The sequence below is a fragment of the Seriola aureovittata genome, chromosome 2 (assembly GCF_021018895.1).
Source record: "Seriola aureovittata isolate HTS-2021-v1 ecotype China chromosome 2, ASM2101889v1, whole genome shotgun sequence".
Classification (NCBI taxonomy): Eukaryota; Metazoa; Chordata; class Actinopteri; order Carangiformes; family Carangidae; genus Seriola; species Seriola aureovittata.
This window is the reverse complement of record NC_079365.1, coordinates 20,389,342-20,408,021: the sequence shown is the minus strand read 5'-3', so window position 1 is coordinate 20,408,021 and position 18,680 is coordinate 20,389,342. Positions and strand designations below refer to the sequence as shown.

General features: G+C 39.6%; 2 protein-coding genes across 2 annotated transcripts in view; one reads left to right on the top strand and one right to left on the bottom strand.

Moving 5' to 3' along the window:
• Positions 1-447: 447 nt before the first annotated feature.
• On the bottom strand, positions 448-15,141 carry dctn2 (dynactin 2 (p50)). The gene is made up of 14 exons (XM_056403183.1): positions 14,930-15,141; positions 14,546-14,614; positions 10,726-10,822; positions 9,609-9,670; positions 9,284-9,382; positions 7,555-7,715; positions 6,780-6,933; positions 6,459-6,524; positions 6,175-6,213; positions 5,891-5,968; positions 4,969-5,040; positions 3,698-3,800; positions 2,445-2,536; positions 448-1,316 (listed from the first exon to the last, which is right to left on the bottom strand). The coding sequence occupies exons 1-14, from the start codon at positions 14,963-14,965 to the stop codon at positions 1,230-1,232; spliced, it is 1,215 nt and encodes a 404-aa protein (XP_056259158.1). The 5' UTR covers positions 14,966-15,141; the 3' UTR covers positions 448-1,229.
• Positions 15,142-17,134: 1,993 nt separating this feature from the next.
• kif5ab (kinesin family member 5A, b) overlaps positions 17,135-18,680 on the top strand; it is a 61,995-nt gene continuing 60,449 nt past the window's right edge. Inside the window, exon 1 of the mRNA XM_056401618.1 lies at positions 17,135-17,673. Within this exon, the coding sequence (XP_056257593.1) occupies positions 17,548-17,673 (126 nt within the window). The 5' untranslated portion in view covers positions 17,135-17,547. The remainder of the gene's footprint in view (positions 17,674-18,680) is intronic.

Sequence of the window (18,680 nt, the reverse complement as noted above, 5' to 3'; positions counted from 1 at the left end):
CCACAAACAGTATTTTCTTGAAAGATCCTGAGCACCTGTTTGTGTAACAGATCGGAATTGGATGGATAAAGCAAATATGATTTAAAAACTAACTCTATATAAAAAGTGTTTTACATTACAAACTATCATGGCTATATTTCGGTTGAAGAGTCATTAACAGGAGCTTGTTTTTGTGCTCATACCTGCACTGAAGGAGGTAGTGTGTAACCTTGCATCAGCCGTACATTCATCTGGTATTTTTCACACTGTTCAGGCATCTGGCTGAAAACATGTCCACATGCTCTATAAAATGGGGGGGGGGGACAAAAAAAACATACTGTAAAATACGTTCAATAATTTAGTGAAATTAATTTTTATATTTTCCATCCAGCTGATACAAGAATGAGGTCAATGATAAAATGTGATTTAAAAAAAAAAAAAAAAAAAAATCCCATGAAACAAAACAAGCACTTTGTTGTCTTATCGCACTTTGTTTTATTTATTGATCAGTTTCCATCACCACAGATGAACAATACAGTTGACTTGTAGGCAATGACAAAGCAGATTAAAAGTTTGTCTGTGGCGTCTGGTCTCAGTCATAATAATATAGTTACAAGCGACTGAGCGTGAAGAAACAATAAGGTACACAGGCATATTTACAAGCTTTCCTTCCGTCACTTGGCCCTGACATCCGCACAAACGTGCTCCTGCTACAACACTACAGGACAATAGATCTTGATTTTTCTTTACACAGTTGACAACATCTTAAGTGTGTCACCCATCAACCCAACATTACTGTGATCCATTTAATTTGACCAAAGTATACAGTACAAATCTAGTAATAGTGTGAGGTTCCAAAGAAATGGAAGAATTTCTTATGTTTAATACTAATAATTATAAAAACAATCCAGTCTAAAACTCAATAAGCTCAACAGGGGACTGCAATCAGTGGCATGTATAGAGTGGAGAAAAGTGTTTTCAGTTGATATCAATTTGATGCAAGAGAAAGGAGGAGGTAAGGAGGGTGGACAAGAACATTTGGTCTCCTTTTTTTTTTTTTCTGTCATTCCGTCTTTTCCAACTTTCTAACATTCCACTTTGTGAAAAAAGGCAGAGGCAGGAGTAGAGAGCAAGAGAGGGACAGCCAGAAAGGAAAGCCTTAAATCCCAATCCCCTCTCTGTGCTCTCTAGCCAACGCTTATTTGTCCATGTTCTTCACTCTCCTGGACCGGCCCAAACTCTGCCATCGTTTATTTGGAGAGCTTCTTCATCCGCTGGTCTAGTGCAGCGAAGTTCTCCTCTATAGCCACCAGGTTTTCCTTCATTGTCTGCTGGACCTGGGGGGGGGGCAGACAAAAGTTAGGTAAGAAGTGACAGAGATGAAGAGAGTAGGAAGTAAAGCTGTGAGGGAAAGCTGCATGTAAAAGTTTACAATAGAGCCTTTTAAATGTTCTGTTTTCTATCATTGCAAATTAAATATCTGAATTAAGTTGTTTGGACAAAACACTGATGATAAAAAATAATCAACAGATGCAGTCCTATTAAACATATTTTACATAAATCTGTCTTCTGTATGCAAATTCAATTTAACAGGGAATTAAAACACAAATAATTACTGAAAATTCTATTGAAAGACATCATTATAAGGCAATGATGATCCAGGAGGCTACAGAATAACGGCTTGCTAAATAAATTATGTTTTCTGTGATAGCATGTGAACATCAAACTCAACAACCCTCTAAAGCTTGGGGCATTTCAGAATACAATGCAAATCTATAGAAAGTAAGAGCAGAACTTTTTTTGACTTCAGAAGATTTCAAGTTTCAACAAACCTCATCAAAAAATAAATGTTTTATTTGACAAGGCACTGCTTTGTCCGTCTAGCCAGAAGCCCTGAACTGTGAAACCTCTGGCTGATTATTGACTCGTGGAGAGGCTGTGGAGGGCCACTGTCCCTATAGGTAGCTACACTTATGTTACTTCTGGCCATGAAAAGCTGCCTTTCTTCACACTCTGAAGTATAATGGAGGTCACCTCTTTCACCCATTTATTCCACATATTATAAAAAAAGGTTATTGCCAATTGGCTGAATTTGTCACATATTTTTATGAATTCTCAACATTTTCACTCCTTCTGTGAGAAACCTTCTGCAGACAAGAAGCGAGAGCAGGGATCCACAAGACATTCAGGATGAAAGATGCAGTGCAGACACTGAACTAGATGAAGAGATTTCTTCCTGCAACAGGATTCAGATTGCCATTAGCCATCTTTTTTTTGTTGACCTACCAGTGACACAAACATGCAGTTCCACTGGCCTCATTTAACAGTTATACTCAACCTAGTGCTCCCCATGGGTATCACACATGAGATGAAGATGTAAGTGGTCAAAAGGAAGTTCCTCACTCTAATAGCATTCTAAAATATTTATCTTGTCTCGCGTGTTCAATAGAGCTCGAACTTCCCACCTGTGTTAGCAGGGTGTTATTGTCCTTCAGAGAGTTGTTGATCATCTGCTGAGTGGTGTCCAGGTGGGTCAGCAGCTGGCCAAACTGCATGGCTATGAGACGAGGATAGGGAGGGAGATGGGGAGGGGGACAAAGTGAAATCAAAAAGGCAGGAGAGGAGAGAGAGGGAGGAGAAATAAGTAAGACAAAGTATTAGTTCTCAAATTTAAACATTTGTGCTTCAAAAAAAATGCTATGTTGTTCTTGCTCTTAGTTGAAGTGAAGCAGAGTAGAAACAAGTGCAATTTTAATCTGAAACTGATGAATGACTGCTTGAAAGATTAAACAAAGTATTTGGTTTTGCTTGCTTGCATTCATCAGGAGAGAAGAAAGAAATCACTGCAGCTAAACCCTATTGAGCGAGGAAGACTTCAGCTGCAGACTGTGACAGATCGGTGCAAAGAGAGTCTGGATGATAAATGACCTCTTTCAGCTCTCAGAAATGAATTATCAATATAATCTATTAATGCCAAGGTTCTGCTTTCATGTGCTAAATAATAAAAAGATGATAATGTGATATATAATATCATGCATCTCTTTCTCCCCAAGGGGGTGTTTAACAGTACTGCAAGATTTAGTCTAATTCTATTACCATTTTGAGTCTCCCTTTCAGTGATTTTTTGCCCTTTGTTATAATAGAATGGCATGGTTTAGGCTAATTCCATTATCCGTTTGAATCCCATTTGCGCTTAGTTTTCGTCTTTTGTCTCACACACACAGACGTCCCCATTGCGGATGCAAATCTTTCAGGCCAAGTATTACTTCCCAGCACGAATGCTGTTTGAAACATGATCCGGGTTCACACCCTGTTATGTTCAGTTTCTACATCCTACATATTTTGAATCTTTAATGCTACTCCCCACCCCCACTAACCTACATACATCCTCTCCTTGAACTCTCTTGGGTGTCATTTCAAGGTTCTTCTCCCCTCACATAAAAGAGTAGAACATAAATTATCCAAGTTTTCATTGTTATTATCCTTACTGGGGTGAAATCTGCCCCTGGAGCAATATTATTACAATATTTGCAATATGAACCAATTACTCAACACCAGTACATTCATTTAATGTTATGGGGTAAAGTGATGTGACAGTAAACTCCCCCACTTCCAAACACCTCAATAACTAATGTTGTCTCATGACTTAGGGACTTATGTGAGGAGACAAAGTCTCCAGCTACAACCTTATAAACCAGTTTCAGTTCCTGTGCGTTACCTTGCTCATGCAGCTCCTTAACAGCAACAAGCCTCTGCACCACCTGAGGTATAGAAGTGGACACGGCATCCCACTTCTGCACCACGTCATAGAGCTGCGACACCTGACAGAGAAACACACATACACATATTCAATACCAAGAACAGTCCATCCAGCTAAAAGGACAGATTCATTTCACAAAAGGCCACAGACTTCCCATAGAGTGCAATGATGTACTACTCATTGTACTGTAAAAGATATGAATGTACACTTATTAAAGAATTCATACAACTTGGTATATAATCAACACAGTGTTGCTATGACAATTTTGCCACGTAGTCTACATCTGAGCAGGGGACTGCCCACCTGCATTTTATGACTAACATCAACACCTACATTCAAGCACTCCACGATGGTGTGGTACCTAAGGTTAGAAATACAGCTCACACAACTTGAGGTCTGCCCTCATTACAACTTTTTTCAGACCATCTGTTCACTCAGTTTACATACTGATACACTGGAAAGTGCTGATGCTACAAACAGCCTTCAAACTGTGCTTTGCCAATTCCACTTGTATTTTATGGCTAAAGTCATGAGTCCAGTTATTGAGGGTTCAATGACATTATATATAATCTCACATTACAGCATGCTTTTGTACTATTCTAATTCTTTTTAAAAGTAATGATGTCTCACTTCCTATCCAGTAAACTATAATTATAGTATTTTCTCAAAGCCTATAACACCCATGTACAGTAACCTCAAAATTAAAATGAAACCACTTTGAATTACTTTGTCATACACACTAATAATAAAATTAACATGACCTGCCCTCTACTGGCCTATTAAGGGTAAAACACTTAACACTTAATGCCTAAAACAGACACATGAAAACATCATCCAGGACATCATGCAGATACTACAGCTGGATCTGAGGTACTGTCTCAAAATGAACAAACTAGCAAAAAGACTGACTGCCTGATGATAAAAATTCAGGACGGCTTGACTTTGTAAATTCTTAGTGGAGGTTTTCCAAATGAATTCCTTGTCACTCAGAGAGAACTGGCAAAATGGATTTATGTGAGGCTAAAAGATTGATGGATATATTATACAACTTCTGACAAAAACATCTCAGCTCTTATGATTGCAGGTATCTGCCAGGAGAGTCTTCCATCTGAAAGTGCTATGAACCGCAGGTGGACTGTATGGAAGTTGTGAGTTTCCACTCACAGAGTATAAATGCATCTGGGATGATTACAGCACTTAGTTTGCCTGGATGTACAGGGATTACCAACCTTGTTTTGTGTATCAGCATCCTCAATCGCTGCCTTGTGTTTTGCAATCTCATTCATCTTGCCAAGGACACTCTAATGGGAGAGAAAAAAAGTTATTTATCATGATTTTGCAAGAGATGTAATTTTAGGAAATTCAGATAGATAAAAAAGAAAAACAAAACTGATCAGGGAACTGTCAATGCTGCGGTAAACTGACAGTGTTTCATTGCTGCACCACATGTAACCCAATGGTAATGTGACATTTTCCAACTGTTAAGAAATTTATCAGTATTTCACCACAAAGCAAATGTACTCCTCTCTCCCAAAGTTCCAATGATCCACCAGTGTGTGAGGTTGTTTGACAAAGAATTGTAGTACTTAAACTGCAGTAAACTGCCTAACTGCTGTCAAGTGATGTCCCATCACCATAAAATGAAAAAAGGAAAAAAACAAAATATATGTGCACTGCTGCTATTGAAATGGAGAAATATACTTTCCACTAACCCCAAAACTTTATCCACTTTGATTCTTTTTAGCAAGCAACCTACAGTAGATGCTAATACGTGTACATGAAACAGCTTGCTGAAAAGGAAAGTTCTATGTCCTGTTTTCTGTTTTTACAGTTGTTAGATAGACAAGATACAACGCATATAGAAGTTAGCTTTACATTTGCTGGGCAGAACTTTTGCCGAAGCTAGGCTAGCTGTTCCCTCTGGCACATCCCACATGTATCTCTATGCTGAACATAAACATGTGAAATACTGAGCATAACGGACAGACTGCTTGAAATATTTCAGTTTTCCTTCAAAACAAAAAGGCTTCTATCGGAGACATACTGTACAAATCAGAACATAATCAAATTGCAACTGAGCAGTCTATTAACACCAAAAGCCTCCTTTCCCCCCCCTAACCCTGCGCTGCACACTGTGCAGGAATGAGTTACCTGCAGTCTTGCCTCCACTTGATCCAGAGTAGCAGAATCCAGCGCGCTGACCCTTGCCTGCAGGAGCTCTATGGTGTCCTGATAAAAAAAAAAGCGCACACACACACACACACACACACACACACAAATATAAGTTACTATTGGCACAGCAGCAATACACAAAGTTGGAGGAAGCTGATGTCATCTTTGAAGTATGACCCAGATCTCTGGCTGCATATCAGACACACAGTTATGAATACAGACAAACTCCACACACAGTGTATTTCAAGTGGTCAACTTCTTACCATCAAACTAGCTCCTTGTACGCCAGTGCTCAGAGGTCCCTGCAACACAAAGAGGAACAGCACATTTTAACACACGGCAATGAAGCCACCGCCATAATTTATATACACCAAGTGGAAGATTTTATTTCAGTGTCACTTTGTGGATGGCTACACAGCAAAAGAAGCATGAAAATTCTTCTGGTGTGAGAGTGAAACAGCAAAGGAGATAAACAGAATTAGTGTGAATGAGACAGAAAAGCATTAAAGCGGATGTATGTGTGGAAAGACTGTGAGTCTCTGTGTACCTGCTTGTCTGATCCTGAGCCAACAGCGATCTCCAGCTCAGCTAGACGCTTCTCCAATTCCGCCATCTACAGGGACGGAACAAGGCAACACATGGCTGGCAATGACAACAATATCCCAAAAGACACACACACAAACAGCCACACACATACCTCTCTGCCTTTTGTCTTGTTTATTGCCATCAAATATTCTCACATTGCTCTCATGAGAATTAAAACAAAAACACGTTGAGGAGATCATACCGCTGAAACATTTGCTCATTTTGTGCGTGCATTCATCCCAGACACTTGACTCTGCTGCCTCCACCTCCCTTTCCACTTTACCTTGGCAGACTCGTTGAATTTTTCCTGCTCTGGTCTGCTGTGTAGCTCATAGAGTACCACTCCATCTGGGCCCTTGGCTGATGCCGTCGGCTTGCTGTCTCCTGCAGAGCAGACACGGCTGCCCTTGGCCGCCTCCAGCTGGGTGAGCAGACGCCTGCGGGACGGAGGGAAAGGGAGACACAAAAGGATTATATGTTCAATATTGTTATCAGCCCCATGTGCTGCCATATCTATGTTCCTCCTTCTCTCTTACTTCCATTCTTTACACGCTTGGTAGTAAACTTCAAGGTCAATGTGAGCCTGGATCTTTTTGGAACAGTTTTCATCCCTCACTTGTGTCACGGCCTCTTTCCCTCTCTATCATCAGCTCCCCTCCCTCACGCTCAGTTGGGCTGACATGCTTCTACTCCCTCTATCCCTTCTCTCACTTAATCTTTCACCTTGTCCAGTTTTTATTTCTCAATCCATCAGTTCTTGTGCTCCCTAGTTAGTGCTACACTTGGATTGACAGGGTTAATGTGGACAATTGATACCAGCTGTACTGCTTTTTCCTTATCTCTCCCTCCTTATATAAGAGTTATAGTCCACAGGTAAGTGAAATTAATTCCCCTGCTACTCTCTCTGACGATCTATTGTTGATCTCTACCTCTCTCCATCCATTCTCTTCCTACTAGCTTATCACTCTGTCAGAGTCTGATAGGTTGTAGCATCAAGTTTCAGAGTCCAGATGCTTGTCTTCTTGCTTTATTGTCTTGCCACCCTCCTCTCCGCTCACCTCGCCAGCGCTCCATCTGGATCGGCCAGGTTGATGTGTGCCTGTGGTCCCAGCAGTGAGTCGAGATGGGCAGAAACCAGCTGCTGTTTGAGCTGGGCTGCATGCTGGGCAAGTACCACGGGGGTCAGGCGCTCCTCTGCATTGGTTTCCTTTGTAGCAGCCTGCAGGAAAAAGGAGAGGAAAGCAGTGGCAAGATTTTTTATTTCTTTGGAAACCGAGGACTAGAAGTCCGTCTGTGCCAACCAGGCTCACAGAGAACATATGTCCGTTACCAAATTACAAAAAAGGAAAACGTACATGCATTCTTGTATTAGGCATTTAAAGAGCATGTCTTCTGACATTATGTTTCAGATAGAGCTGAATTAAATGGGAATTCCAGTATTTTTAACATGGATCTGGATTAGCTAATGTAGCTAACAGCAAAAGATCTTCTTATAAGATAACCAAGATAAATAACCAATCCAGTTCATTTCTCTGTTTACTTCTGTTTGGACTCAGACAAGTGGTTGACTGATGAGTTCTCATTGATCGTAACATAAACATGTTGATGTCATGGCTGGTGTGATTTCAGCACAAGATGGTTTATAGTTTTATCTGAACAGGATTGAATAAAACTGGGATACAGTGATCCATGGCCTAAAAAAATTGTGGGCCAGGGGCGTAAAGTGGGGGCCCAATGGCCCCTTTCCTACTTCCAAACCCCTTGCTCAACTACACATCTGTAAGGTTTCCTGACTGTATCTTGCACAGCTGTGATACTATCGTGTTAACAAAATCTGTCCACAGACATATAAACGCCTGCCAAAGTATTTAAAAGTTCCTGCTACAATAGCTGTCCTGGGGACCACGTTTGGCATGAAGACACACACACAGACACGCAAAGAAAACTATACTAGCCAAGCTGTCGTGGCTGGTGATGATATGGTTAATTAAATGAATGCAACCTGGACCCAGAAAAGCAGCAGGAAATTAATTTACAGTATGTAGCAGTAGTAGTAAAGACAAAGCAAATTTCATGAATTAATTTTCTACTGTTGTCTGACACAACTTTGTCAGTCGGTCAGATTTCTGGTGTGATCACTGAATGATAAATGAACTGAAACTATGCCATTACTTCTCCGTCAATGTAGCCTGTGTAAATGAATTACATTACAGTTCTCACTCAAGCACTCCGTCTGTGACTTTTACAGTTAGAACACATCACTTAGAGCATGTCAACTGCCACAAGGAGGTCTTTCATAAGTCTAAATTTAGAGACTATGGCAGAAAAACAGCTTGCTCCCCCTTCATATTCTGAGAGTATGACCTGCATGAGCTCAAAACCACCAGATGCTGTCACTGAAACTGCCAGTTCATGGGTTGAATTGGAATTTGGTTCTGGACTCGTACAGCAACAGACCCTGCTCTGTGTGCATTTGAATTAATGACAGCCAAGGTTTAATTCGTTTCTGGGTTGTGGGGTCTTTGCAAGTCGGAAATGCAATTCCTTGCACTGGTTTTAATCAAAACTCATATTCAGAGTGAATTTAAAGCTTCTGTGCACACACCGTACTGAGCTTTGGATCAGCTTCTCAATAAGAACTGTGCAACAGTAAGAACCAGACATAAATATTAAACTTCTGAAATTGTTCTAACTAGGCTGGATAATCAGTGTGTACCATCCCTTGCCAGGTCTTATGGACACGGGAGAAGTGTGCTTGAGTACATGTTTGTCTTGTTGTCAGTTTACCTGGATGGCATCCACCTCCTGGGTGAGTTCCTGGATCTCATTCACCAGGCGCTGGTACTTCTGCTGTGGCGTCTCCTTCACTCCACAGCCTTCTCCAAGCTTAACAAAAACGAGAGAGGAGGGAAAATAATGGTATGAATATAACACAACAATAAAGTGGGTTTAGCAGAGAGTCAACACCATTTCAGACACTTTAAGTTTATCATAAAACACATGTAGTTAGTGAAATAAAAATCACAATAGTGGATTTACCCTCAAAATGGAACACCTTCTAAAAAGAATAAAAAGTGAAGTGATTTATTTCTGCTGAATAGCGGGTACTCACAATTTCAAATTCTCCTGACTCATAGCCCACTCGTCTGCTTTTACTGATTCTGTCTGAGAAGTCTGTGAAAAGGAGACAAATGGGTTGTAAGAGAAATCAAGACAGACAAAAAAAAAAAAAAAAAAAGCAGACTGCAGTCAGTGTGAGGTTCAGACTGAGCCAGAACAAGATTTAGGGTTTTAAATCAACAAAGGCATGGATCAGTTTTGTTACAGCCACAATGGGAAACACAAAATTTGGAAGCAACAGCAGCTGTTTGCAAGTCTTATAGTCACTCATAATTCTCTTGTATATTGCTTTCTCTATTAAGATTAAATACTGTATTTTGTGAGAACTATTCTGAAAAGATGATGGCAATGTTGTTTTGTGTACTTAATATATATATATAAAAGGAAACAGCAAAACCATCACAGACATGACACTGATAAAGGCAAGATATCTGAAAATAAAGGATAGTGTGGTGCAAGAGAGTTGTGAAGCATGTTGATGAAGGAATGGTTTATGATAATAATAATTACTATACACAATGAATTTGTTGGCGACTCTCAATCCTGAGCTTCACTCATAGCAATGCTGCCCTTCTGTTTCACTTCTGTTACCATAATAAGTTATTAAATGTACTGTATAAGGCTGGTGATATTCTATAGTTTTGTTATTATCAACAAATCCCATAAAGAAACCAAAACCAAGTGTGTTAGTCCTGACTTCCTCATCCTGTCCCAATCCCATTTGTTCCTACTGAAGATGTAAATTTAAAAATGAGTCATGAATGTACATTTTCATTTTCAACAACTTAAAACTCTTGAACAACTGTTTTCTGTAGTTTATATATATATTTGCTGAGGACTATTTTCAGTTGCAGATTTAGTGCTCCAGGTACAATTAGTATGCAGGATCTACTTAAAATAAACCACTGTGCCCATGTTAAATTCTAATGTAGGATCTTCTCTCCCTGCACAACAGTTTGGCTAATTAATGTGTTTGTAATAATTTGTGTACAACAATGGAGGTCAATGGCACAGAGAAATAAAAGTATATCCTGCTTTAGATACACAGACAACACTTGTTAACATTCATAGATAAGTTAAATGTGATTTTTCATTCATTACAAACTGACCAAGTCCCTTGGAGCTGACGTGCTTGTCTTTGAACTTGTCATAGGCTGCGTTGGGGTTGACCACAATCCTCTCTACACTGTCACTGCAGAGCTCCTCCTGTCATTGGAAACACCAGGAAATAAAGTCAGACAAACATAAACAAAAATCATAAAGGGCATGTAAGACTATAGAGAAAGCAAACACTTAAAATGAACCTTGGTTTACGGAGTCAGTGAGCAGAAAGGCTCGAAGCCCAAGGCAGACGTGAAATATGTTGACAGGTTGGTAAGATCTGAGAGGAAATCCTACACTTGATCATTGCACCAGAAATATGATTTCAAAGATACTGAATTATGCGTTTGAGCCCATGGGTGCATAATCGCTCACCAAGGTCTGATACCCTCACAAATTGTGGCCATGAATCATGAAAATCTGCAAAAGCTTCACAGCCATTATTTGGGGCGAACCAGATGATTTCAACATAATTTAGAATAGCAGGCAAGAGACAGATCAGTAAAATTAGATTTCACAGCCATTTCGAGGCCTGATTGTGTCATCTGACAAAGAATACCTTAAGGTTTCTCATTGTAAAAATATGTAACTCATTATGAAATTATATACCTAATATGGCATACATCTACTAAGTTAACATGAATGAAAAAGGCAAAACTAAAGCTAGAAGCCACTACATTCATATTTCTAAATGATGATTCTTTGATTAGTGATTTTGGGGGATTACACAAGACTGTCACTTGATCAACATCTCCCTGTGATCAAAAATGATGAACTAGAGGCTATGAGTAGGATTAAAACACCACTGACACATACAGATAGATGACATGAGTCTGGGCTCACACAGATTCGGATAAAAAGACAGACCAACAAAACACACAGAACACAAGACACACACTGATGTCGGGGGGGAGGAGGAAGAGGAGGGAGTGGAGGAAGAGGAGGAGAGTTAGTCAGGCTCTTACCAGCTCCTTGGGTTTCCAAAGAGAGTTAGAGAAAGTAACGGAAGAACAGAGGGAGAGAAAAAAGTAGGGGGGAGAGAGAGAGAAAAAGAGAGAGAGAGAGAGAGAGAGAGAGAGAGAGAGACACAACACAGATTAATGTGGTTATCACATGCCATGCACACAACAGGAACAGTTGGCCAGGGTCGGGGAAAGATAAGAAAGAAAGCAGTGTTCTGAGAATTGCTGCTAAAAACCCTGGAGACACTCTGTTCAGAGAGCTTGTGATGTCTCCAGTTCTTTCTCTCTTCCCCGAATCAGGGTGGTATGATGGTCCATTAACACCACCAAGTTACTTTCTCTTTTTGACACCATGTTGTACTTTATAATGCCGTGTAACCAAATGCTCTCATGGAGGGCATTGTAGGTCTCACAACATTATGTTATGGATGTAGGGGATGAGTCAGAATGAAGGGTAACTGGTGGTTTAAGGGTGCCTAAAAGTCAAGAAAACTAAAAGGCCTGACAAATCTAAAAATGTGTTCTATTACAGAAATTGATATCTATCATAAATCATTCTTATTAACATGTAGTTATACAAAATAAATCTGCCAGTCTGAAGAATAGCAGTAAATGAAGTATATCCAAGTTAAGGCCCCTGTACACAGTGTGATTCTGGGCTGTCCCAAACAAATGGAATATCTTTTATGACAAAGAAAGGCTGCATCAAAAGATGTGACAGTGTTAAAAATTGTGACCAAATTTTCGACATGACTGTCGCTATGACAAGTATTAAAAAACCAATCATCACAATATGACATGAAATTAGGGACATACTGAGCCAACTTCTATTTATTATAAAGTAACATGAGACCAGGAATAGCTATGGCACTAAAAAGTTTGGCCCTGATGCACTTAATAAGATCAGTACTTGTACCCATCTGTACCATCCCTACATAAATGGCACAAATACATTGGGTAATGCAACAGTGTATACTGTTAGTTCAGTGTGTATTGAATTCTTCAATAAAGTAATAATAGGCATTAAACATAAGGATGGACGCAAAACAAAAAGGAATTTGTGGAACTCTGGCAAAGAAGAAAATCTTGTGGGAAATAGAAACGCAAAGAGCTTAATTTTTGTCTAATTGCATTTTCGCAATATTAAAGTGAAGTTGGCAGCTTGTTTTTGTTTGCATTTATTTTCTATTTACGTCATAATGCTAAGATTCACCAGCTATTCATTGAACAATCTGAACGCAGACAGCGACTCAAATTTTTATCATAACACGCGATGAACCTCCAACATGTTATCACACAGTATACAGGGGCCTTAAAAATGTCTAGTTAGTCAGAATAGTGTGGTTAGCCAGGAAGCAGTTGTTAGAGCATGATGACAGGTTAACAAGGGGAATGTCTAAAACAACTAAACAAATACTTTTCTTTCTCCTGTCAGAGCCTCACACTCACACAGACACAGACTTGAGCCTTCACTGCTTTGTCAAAGCATGACAGAGTGAAAGCGTGAATTTTAGTGGTACTGAAGAGCCATCAACATCATTATGTCCTTGAAAAGTTTAAATAAGCAACACAAATAGGAGGAAAAGAATCAATTTCTTGCACTTCAAAACAATCAAAAATTGATGAATTACAGAGCACAAAAAGGTCACTTCATTTATCTATTTCTCATTTAATCCCAGTCAATAGAGGTAGGAAAAGTGGACATGAGATTTTCAAAAAAACATGCATAAAAAGCATGGCTTTAAGCTCGCCGAGAGTAAAATGCAGCCAGTCTTACTTGTACAAACTAGAGTCCCAGGAAGGGTGGGGAAGAGTCAAAACAAGGGCAAGGGTATGGGAAGAACGAATGTGGACACATGGAAGGGAAAATGCCAATTAGGATTCACTCAGCTGGTCAGTAAAAAGCCCAGACATGTTTAAAGCAAAGTCGGTTTAGCATAGCTCGACTGTTTACAAAGCATTTCTCGATAGCACTCTTAAAGAAGACTGAACTCTAGCAATGCCATCATTGAATCCAGATGACTTAGTGTTAAAGATCATGCGTAAATAAGCTATACTGATATACTGATATGCATGACATATGGAAGATATGTTAAACAGTAACTCGAAAAGGGCAGCCTGATATCGGGAATTAAATATGAACCAAATATACTCCTACATAATTTTTTGAAAACTATATTTTTCTTATGAATTACAAATTATTCATTAAGCATCATGAAGTCAAGCGTTGTTTATACGCTTACTTGTGGGTTTATTAAGAACACCCAGCTAAACTTAATAAAGTGTAATACAATAGTAAACATTAAAACTTTCATGAAGGTAGTGTTGATTGCCAGACTGTTATATTAGACTGCATTAGTTTTAGCTGGGTGTACCTAATAAACTGACAAGTCAGTGTATAGCCACCTCTGGACTTTATGAGGCTTAATGAATTAGTGTAGATGCCTTCTTGCAACTTTTGACATATGACAAAGAGCATTTCTAAATGTGTCCTACAGTTAGTAAAGGCAACACAATTGCAGGGATTCTGTTGAATTTAAACATCACAAATAACAGCTCAGTAAATAACATTAGGTGGCATCAAACTACTTGTGCATAACTGATGCATGAATAAAGTCCTGCTAACCTGTAATCACTTTTTTGACATGTATGTAGTGTAAGAGTAAACAAGTCATTACATGACGAGATATTTATTTGTGGTAGGTGTAATGCACATTGAACAAAATGAGGAAATCAGTAGTTTGATCGAAATATTAAGTATAAACACTGGTTAGCTAGTTAGGTTAGCTTAGTGTGCAGCGAATTAGCCAAGTAACAGTGCAACCTGCAACTTGACAAATCCACTGAATGTAACACGTCCACTTACCGACTCAAACTGAGCCTGGTCATCTTCTGGAAGGTCACCGGTCTCGTACACATCCGGTTCGTTAAAGGCCTATTGAAACAAATAGGTTAACATTATTATTAAACGATCAGATGTCCCGTTTATTGTCGTTAGCCTGGCCAACGCCCCGGCCCATTCAACAACACGCATATAACAAACCACCTTTGCTCATATATCACACAACACCACATTACCAGAAAAGCTAGCAACTCAAAATATTCAGTTATTGATTATATAGTAACTGTACACAGTAAAAAGACAACTGAGTCAACAACACGGACGTTGGAGAACTTGGCTGCCACAGCTTGGAGCTAGCGTTGCCAAATAGCAATATAGCTAATCTGTCTGCTAGCATTAGCCACTTACAATTCCAGGCAAGTTTACGTATTTAGGATCAGCCATTGTCAGCGGGAAGCAAAGATGAGACCAACAAATCACGACAGAATATGATAACAGTTATCAAAACGTGTAAGTTATCGATAAAACCGTATCGAATTGTAACAAAAGCTAACGATAGATGAGCCAGCAGTCTCTGAGCCGGCGGACGCTTCCAAGCTGATGTGGTCACTAGCTTGATTTGACAGCGAGTACGTTGGGTTTCTCGCAAGCACGGGCGAATGGGCGGTGCTGTGTTCGCTTAAGTCATTGACGAGGAGTTTGCCGGCCTACCAACGGCAACAAAACAAACATCCCCTAGAAAGTGGAGCGTCTTTACGCATGCGTTCCATCTGACCAATACGATTCTTTGATTTCATGGCCCCTTTTCTGTTGTTTAGTATCTTTTTATTTGATTTCCCCATCAAATATAATATCTACTTTTGCACCCATGATATATCTAACAACTAACTGCTTCAACAACAGAATTAGTTTATGTTTATTTTCAATAGGTATAGGGTTGGATCGAACAGAGTAGTCACACGGTGTCGCTAAAGGTCCGTGCAAACAACCTTCTTATATTCAGTCTACGCAAACAACTCAATCAATGGACCAAAGATAGTTGCTGAGAAGACGATTCACTCTGTTGGGAAAAATATCCACATTCCCTAAAGCGGTTGTTCAGTATCACAAAGCACTACTGTGTTTCTTGTTTCAGTTAATATCATAATCATTTATGCTACAATGTTCTTCAATTTTTACCTATTCTTTATTTATATCTACACATAAAGTTGGCAATCTGGGGTCACATTAGAGGAGAAACTCGAAATATATTTATTTCTTAAATAAAAAAATAATAATATGTCACATTTGTTTAATACTATGAAAACATATTTCATAGTAATATGAATTACATTTCTTAGATTAATAATCAAATTACTGCAAGTTAAATGAATGCATGTTGACTAGTCGTGTGAAAATATGTAACATACTACACATTATATTTTATTACAATAATTACAATGAAAGTGGCATCATTAGTGTCATACATTAACAGCTAACTTGGTAGCAGTCTTTCATACAATACTGGGAGACATGTGTGTGACAAGCTGTTACAAAATTACAGACAAATTAAAATGTGTTTTGAGAAATCAGCTCCTCTTCTTTTCATTGACAGCCAACGATTTTTCTCATAACTCCTCCTGCTGACTAACACATGATTAGACGAATCATCTAATTTGTAGGCTATCTTCAGGCTACTTCAACTAGAACAATGGGACTAGTTATTAAAAGTAAGAATTATTACAGGCAAACAAATCCAAAGAACAGTGAGGATGTAGGCCCAATAAGCTTCAGTGCAATCTCATACAATATGGCTATTAAGGTCTATTTCTTGGGCTATAGTCTGTCACATACAGAGTTGGATTATCACACTTCTGATTAACTATTACTATTATAATACTTATTCATTCTTACTGCAATTCTGGCCTTGTGCCTTCGAGGTAAAGTGTTTTTTCCAAAGTGACAGCTCTTCTGTGGCTCAGAAGACATTATACAGCTGTGGACTAGAGACTTTATTTATAAGAGAAAGTGATCCAAACTTGGGTTGTGGAGTTTGAAGGACCTTGGCATTTACCAGGCAGGGAGGGTCTGACAAAAGATACAGTTTCAGCAAGGAAAGTGCAAAATCCAGCATTTTCTTTAAAACTTGACCCATACTAAGGAATACAAATCAGGATATGTTCGACTTTGATTTCTGTAATCTGTCATGCAGGTTCCCAGGCAGTGCATTGCTACAACAATGGAGAGCCCTCTAAATCTCTGAGCAAACATGATGGAGCCTTTGGTTCCCTAATCACAATCCAGTCATGCAAAATAGCATTACCATGGCGACCAGTCTGGTGCATACCTGAAAAAAAGAAATGCTCTACTCAACTCTCCCAACTAGCCTACTGGCCACAGAAAATACCTCACCAGATGCTGGCAATACTTTCGGATTTTGCGCAATTTGCTGACATTTGGTTCAAACTAAAGGTCTCACAACTTCAACGCCAGAAGAAATGTGGTAGCAGGAATAAAAGGCAGAGTTGGAGCTCTTCTCCATGCTCCTCGGCCCCTCTGCTCAGTGGTGCTGATGAGAGAGGATTTGAGTCGCTACTTTACCACGCCCCGCCCCCAGTGAGAGAGCAGGGATGACAGTGATGCAAGGCATGCTCCTGAGGAGCCTGCAGCCTCTCCAGACACTGTCGACCGGACCAGTGTGGACTGTACTCCCCATTTACAACTCTCCATTTGTTGCCCACCGCTCAACTGCACCTGAGTTTGGGTTGAGGACATTTTAAACCAGAAACTCTTTCAAAGGGGCTTTATTTTGTTTTCGTTATATATTTCTTCAATGAATTTGGCTGTAGTCTCTCCCAAAAGTCGTAGTAGTCCATTCTTCCGAATGCCTCGCCTGCAAGTCTCGCTTTGCATGTGGGTATAGCCGATGGTTTCAAACTGCGTCCAGGTGGTTTGCGGGAAAACATCGCACAGGGATTTTTTTTTTAAATAATCTTTTATAAATTCCTCTTTCTCTTTTGGGAGCGCGTACATAATTTTTTTCCACAATGGCTGATGATGCAGAATGCAATATCAAGGTGTTGTGTCGATTTCGTCCACTGAACAAATCCGAAATTATCCGCGGAGATAAGTTCATCCCAATATTTCAAGGAGAAGATACAGTCATCCTCGGGGTAAGTTATTTCTAAAGATCCCTTCTTTTTTATTTTGGCATCTTTCCATGCAGTCCATGAACGCTAACGCCGGGGGTTACACTTTTCATATCGCACACACATCAAATATACTGGCCAGACAAGACAGGAGGCATAAAGGCTTCTGACTGGGATCAAACTAAGTATAGCCCCTTAATATTCTCATCAGCATGTTGCATTCAGGTGTGTGCTGCTGCCATTAACAGGCACCAAGGCGTCCCAAAATCTGTCATTTAGGCTGAGCCTTGCAGGAAATACAGGGTAGATCAAAATGATGAACAGGCACTCAGGTCATGTAATTCAGATAATTTGCCAGCATCGTCTCTGTTTTTGAAATTCAGCCCAAGATCAATACATTCCAACAAGCCTGAGCTTTGCCAACATGGTGATAAAATAAAAAAAAGAACTCATAAAAATGCATCTTGACCCCACCTTTGTGATCCCACACTGTGCCTTATTATTTGTTTCCTCTGTAGTATTGATCTGCTGGATTTTGGTGGGTTTGCTGCCTCAGATAATCATGCAGGATTGATTGATGTTGTTGATGTTTCTCGAGGACAGCCTTTAATGCGCCAGTGAATTATCAGGTGCTGCAGATCTAATAAGAGTCATAATTATGCTCTGTGGGTTGTTTCTGTCCAGTAAATGGATCTTGGCTTTGTCTCAGTGCAAACTGAATACCAGCTAATGATTACTGTCACTACAATGAATATGAACCAAACTATAAAATGTTTATCAGGGTGATGAATACGTGCCTGAGGGTGAGGTTAACAGTGTGATTGTAATCGCCTTACCATTGACATTTTTAGCAAAATTAGTGGCCTGCAGGAGCAAGATTAGAGCGCTCTATGCAAATGTTCTCATTGTTTAGATGTAAAGCACATCAGGGCCACGGCTAACACATCCACACACACTAATACATATGCAAGCACGTAGACAGAAATGGACATGCATGCACATACAGAAATATCGACATATATGTGTGTTTG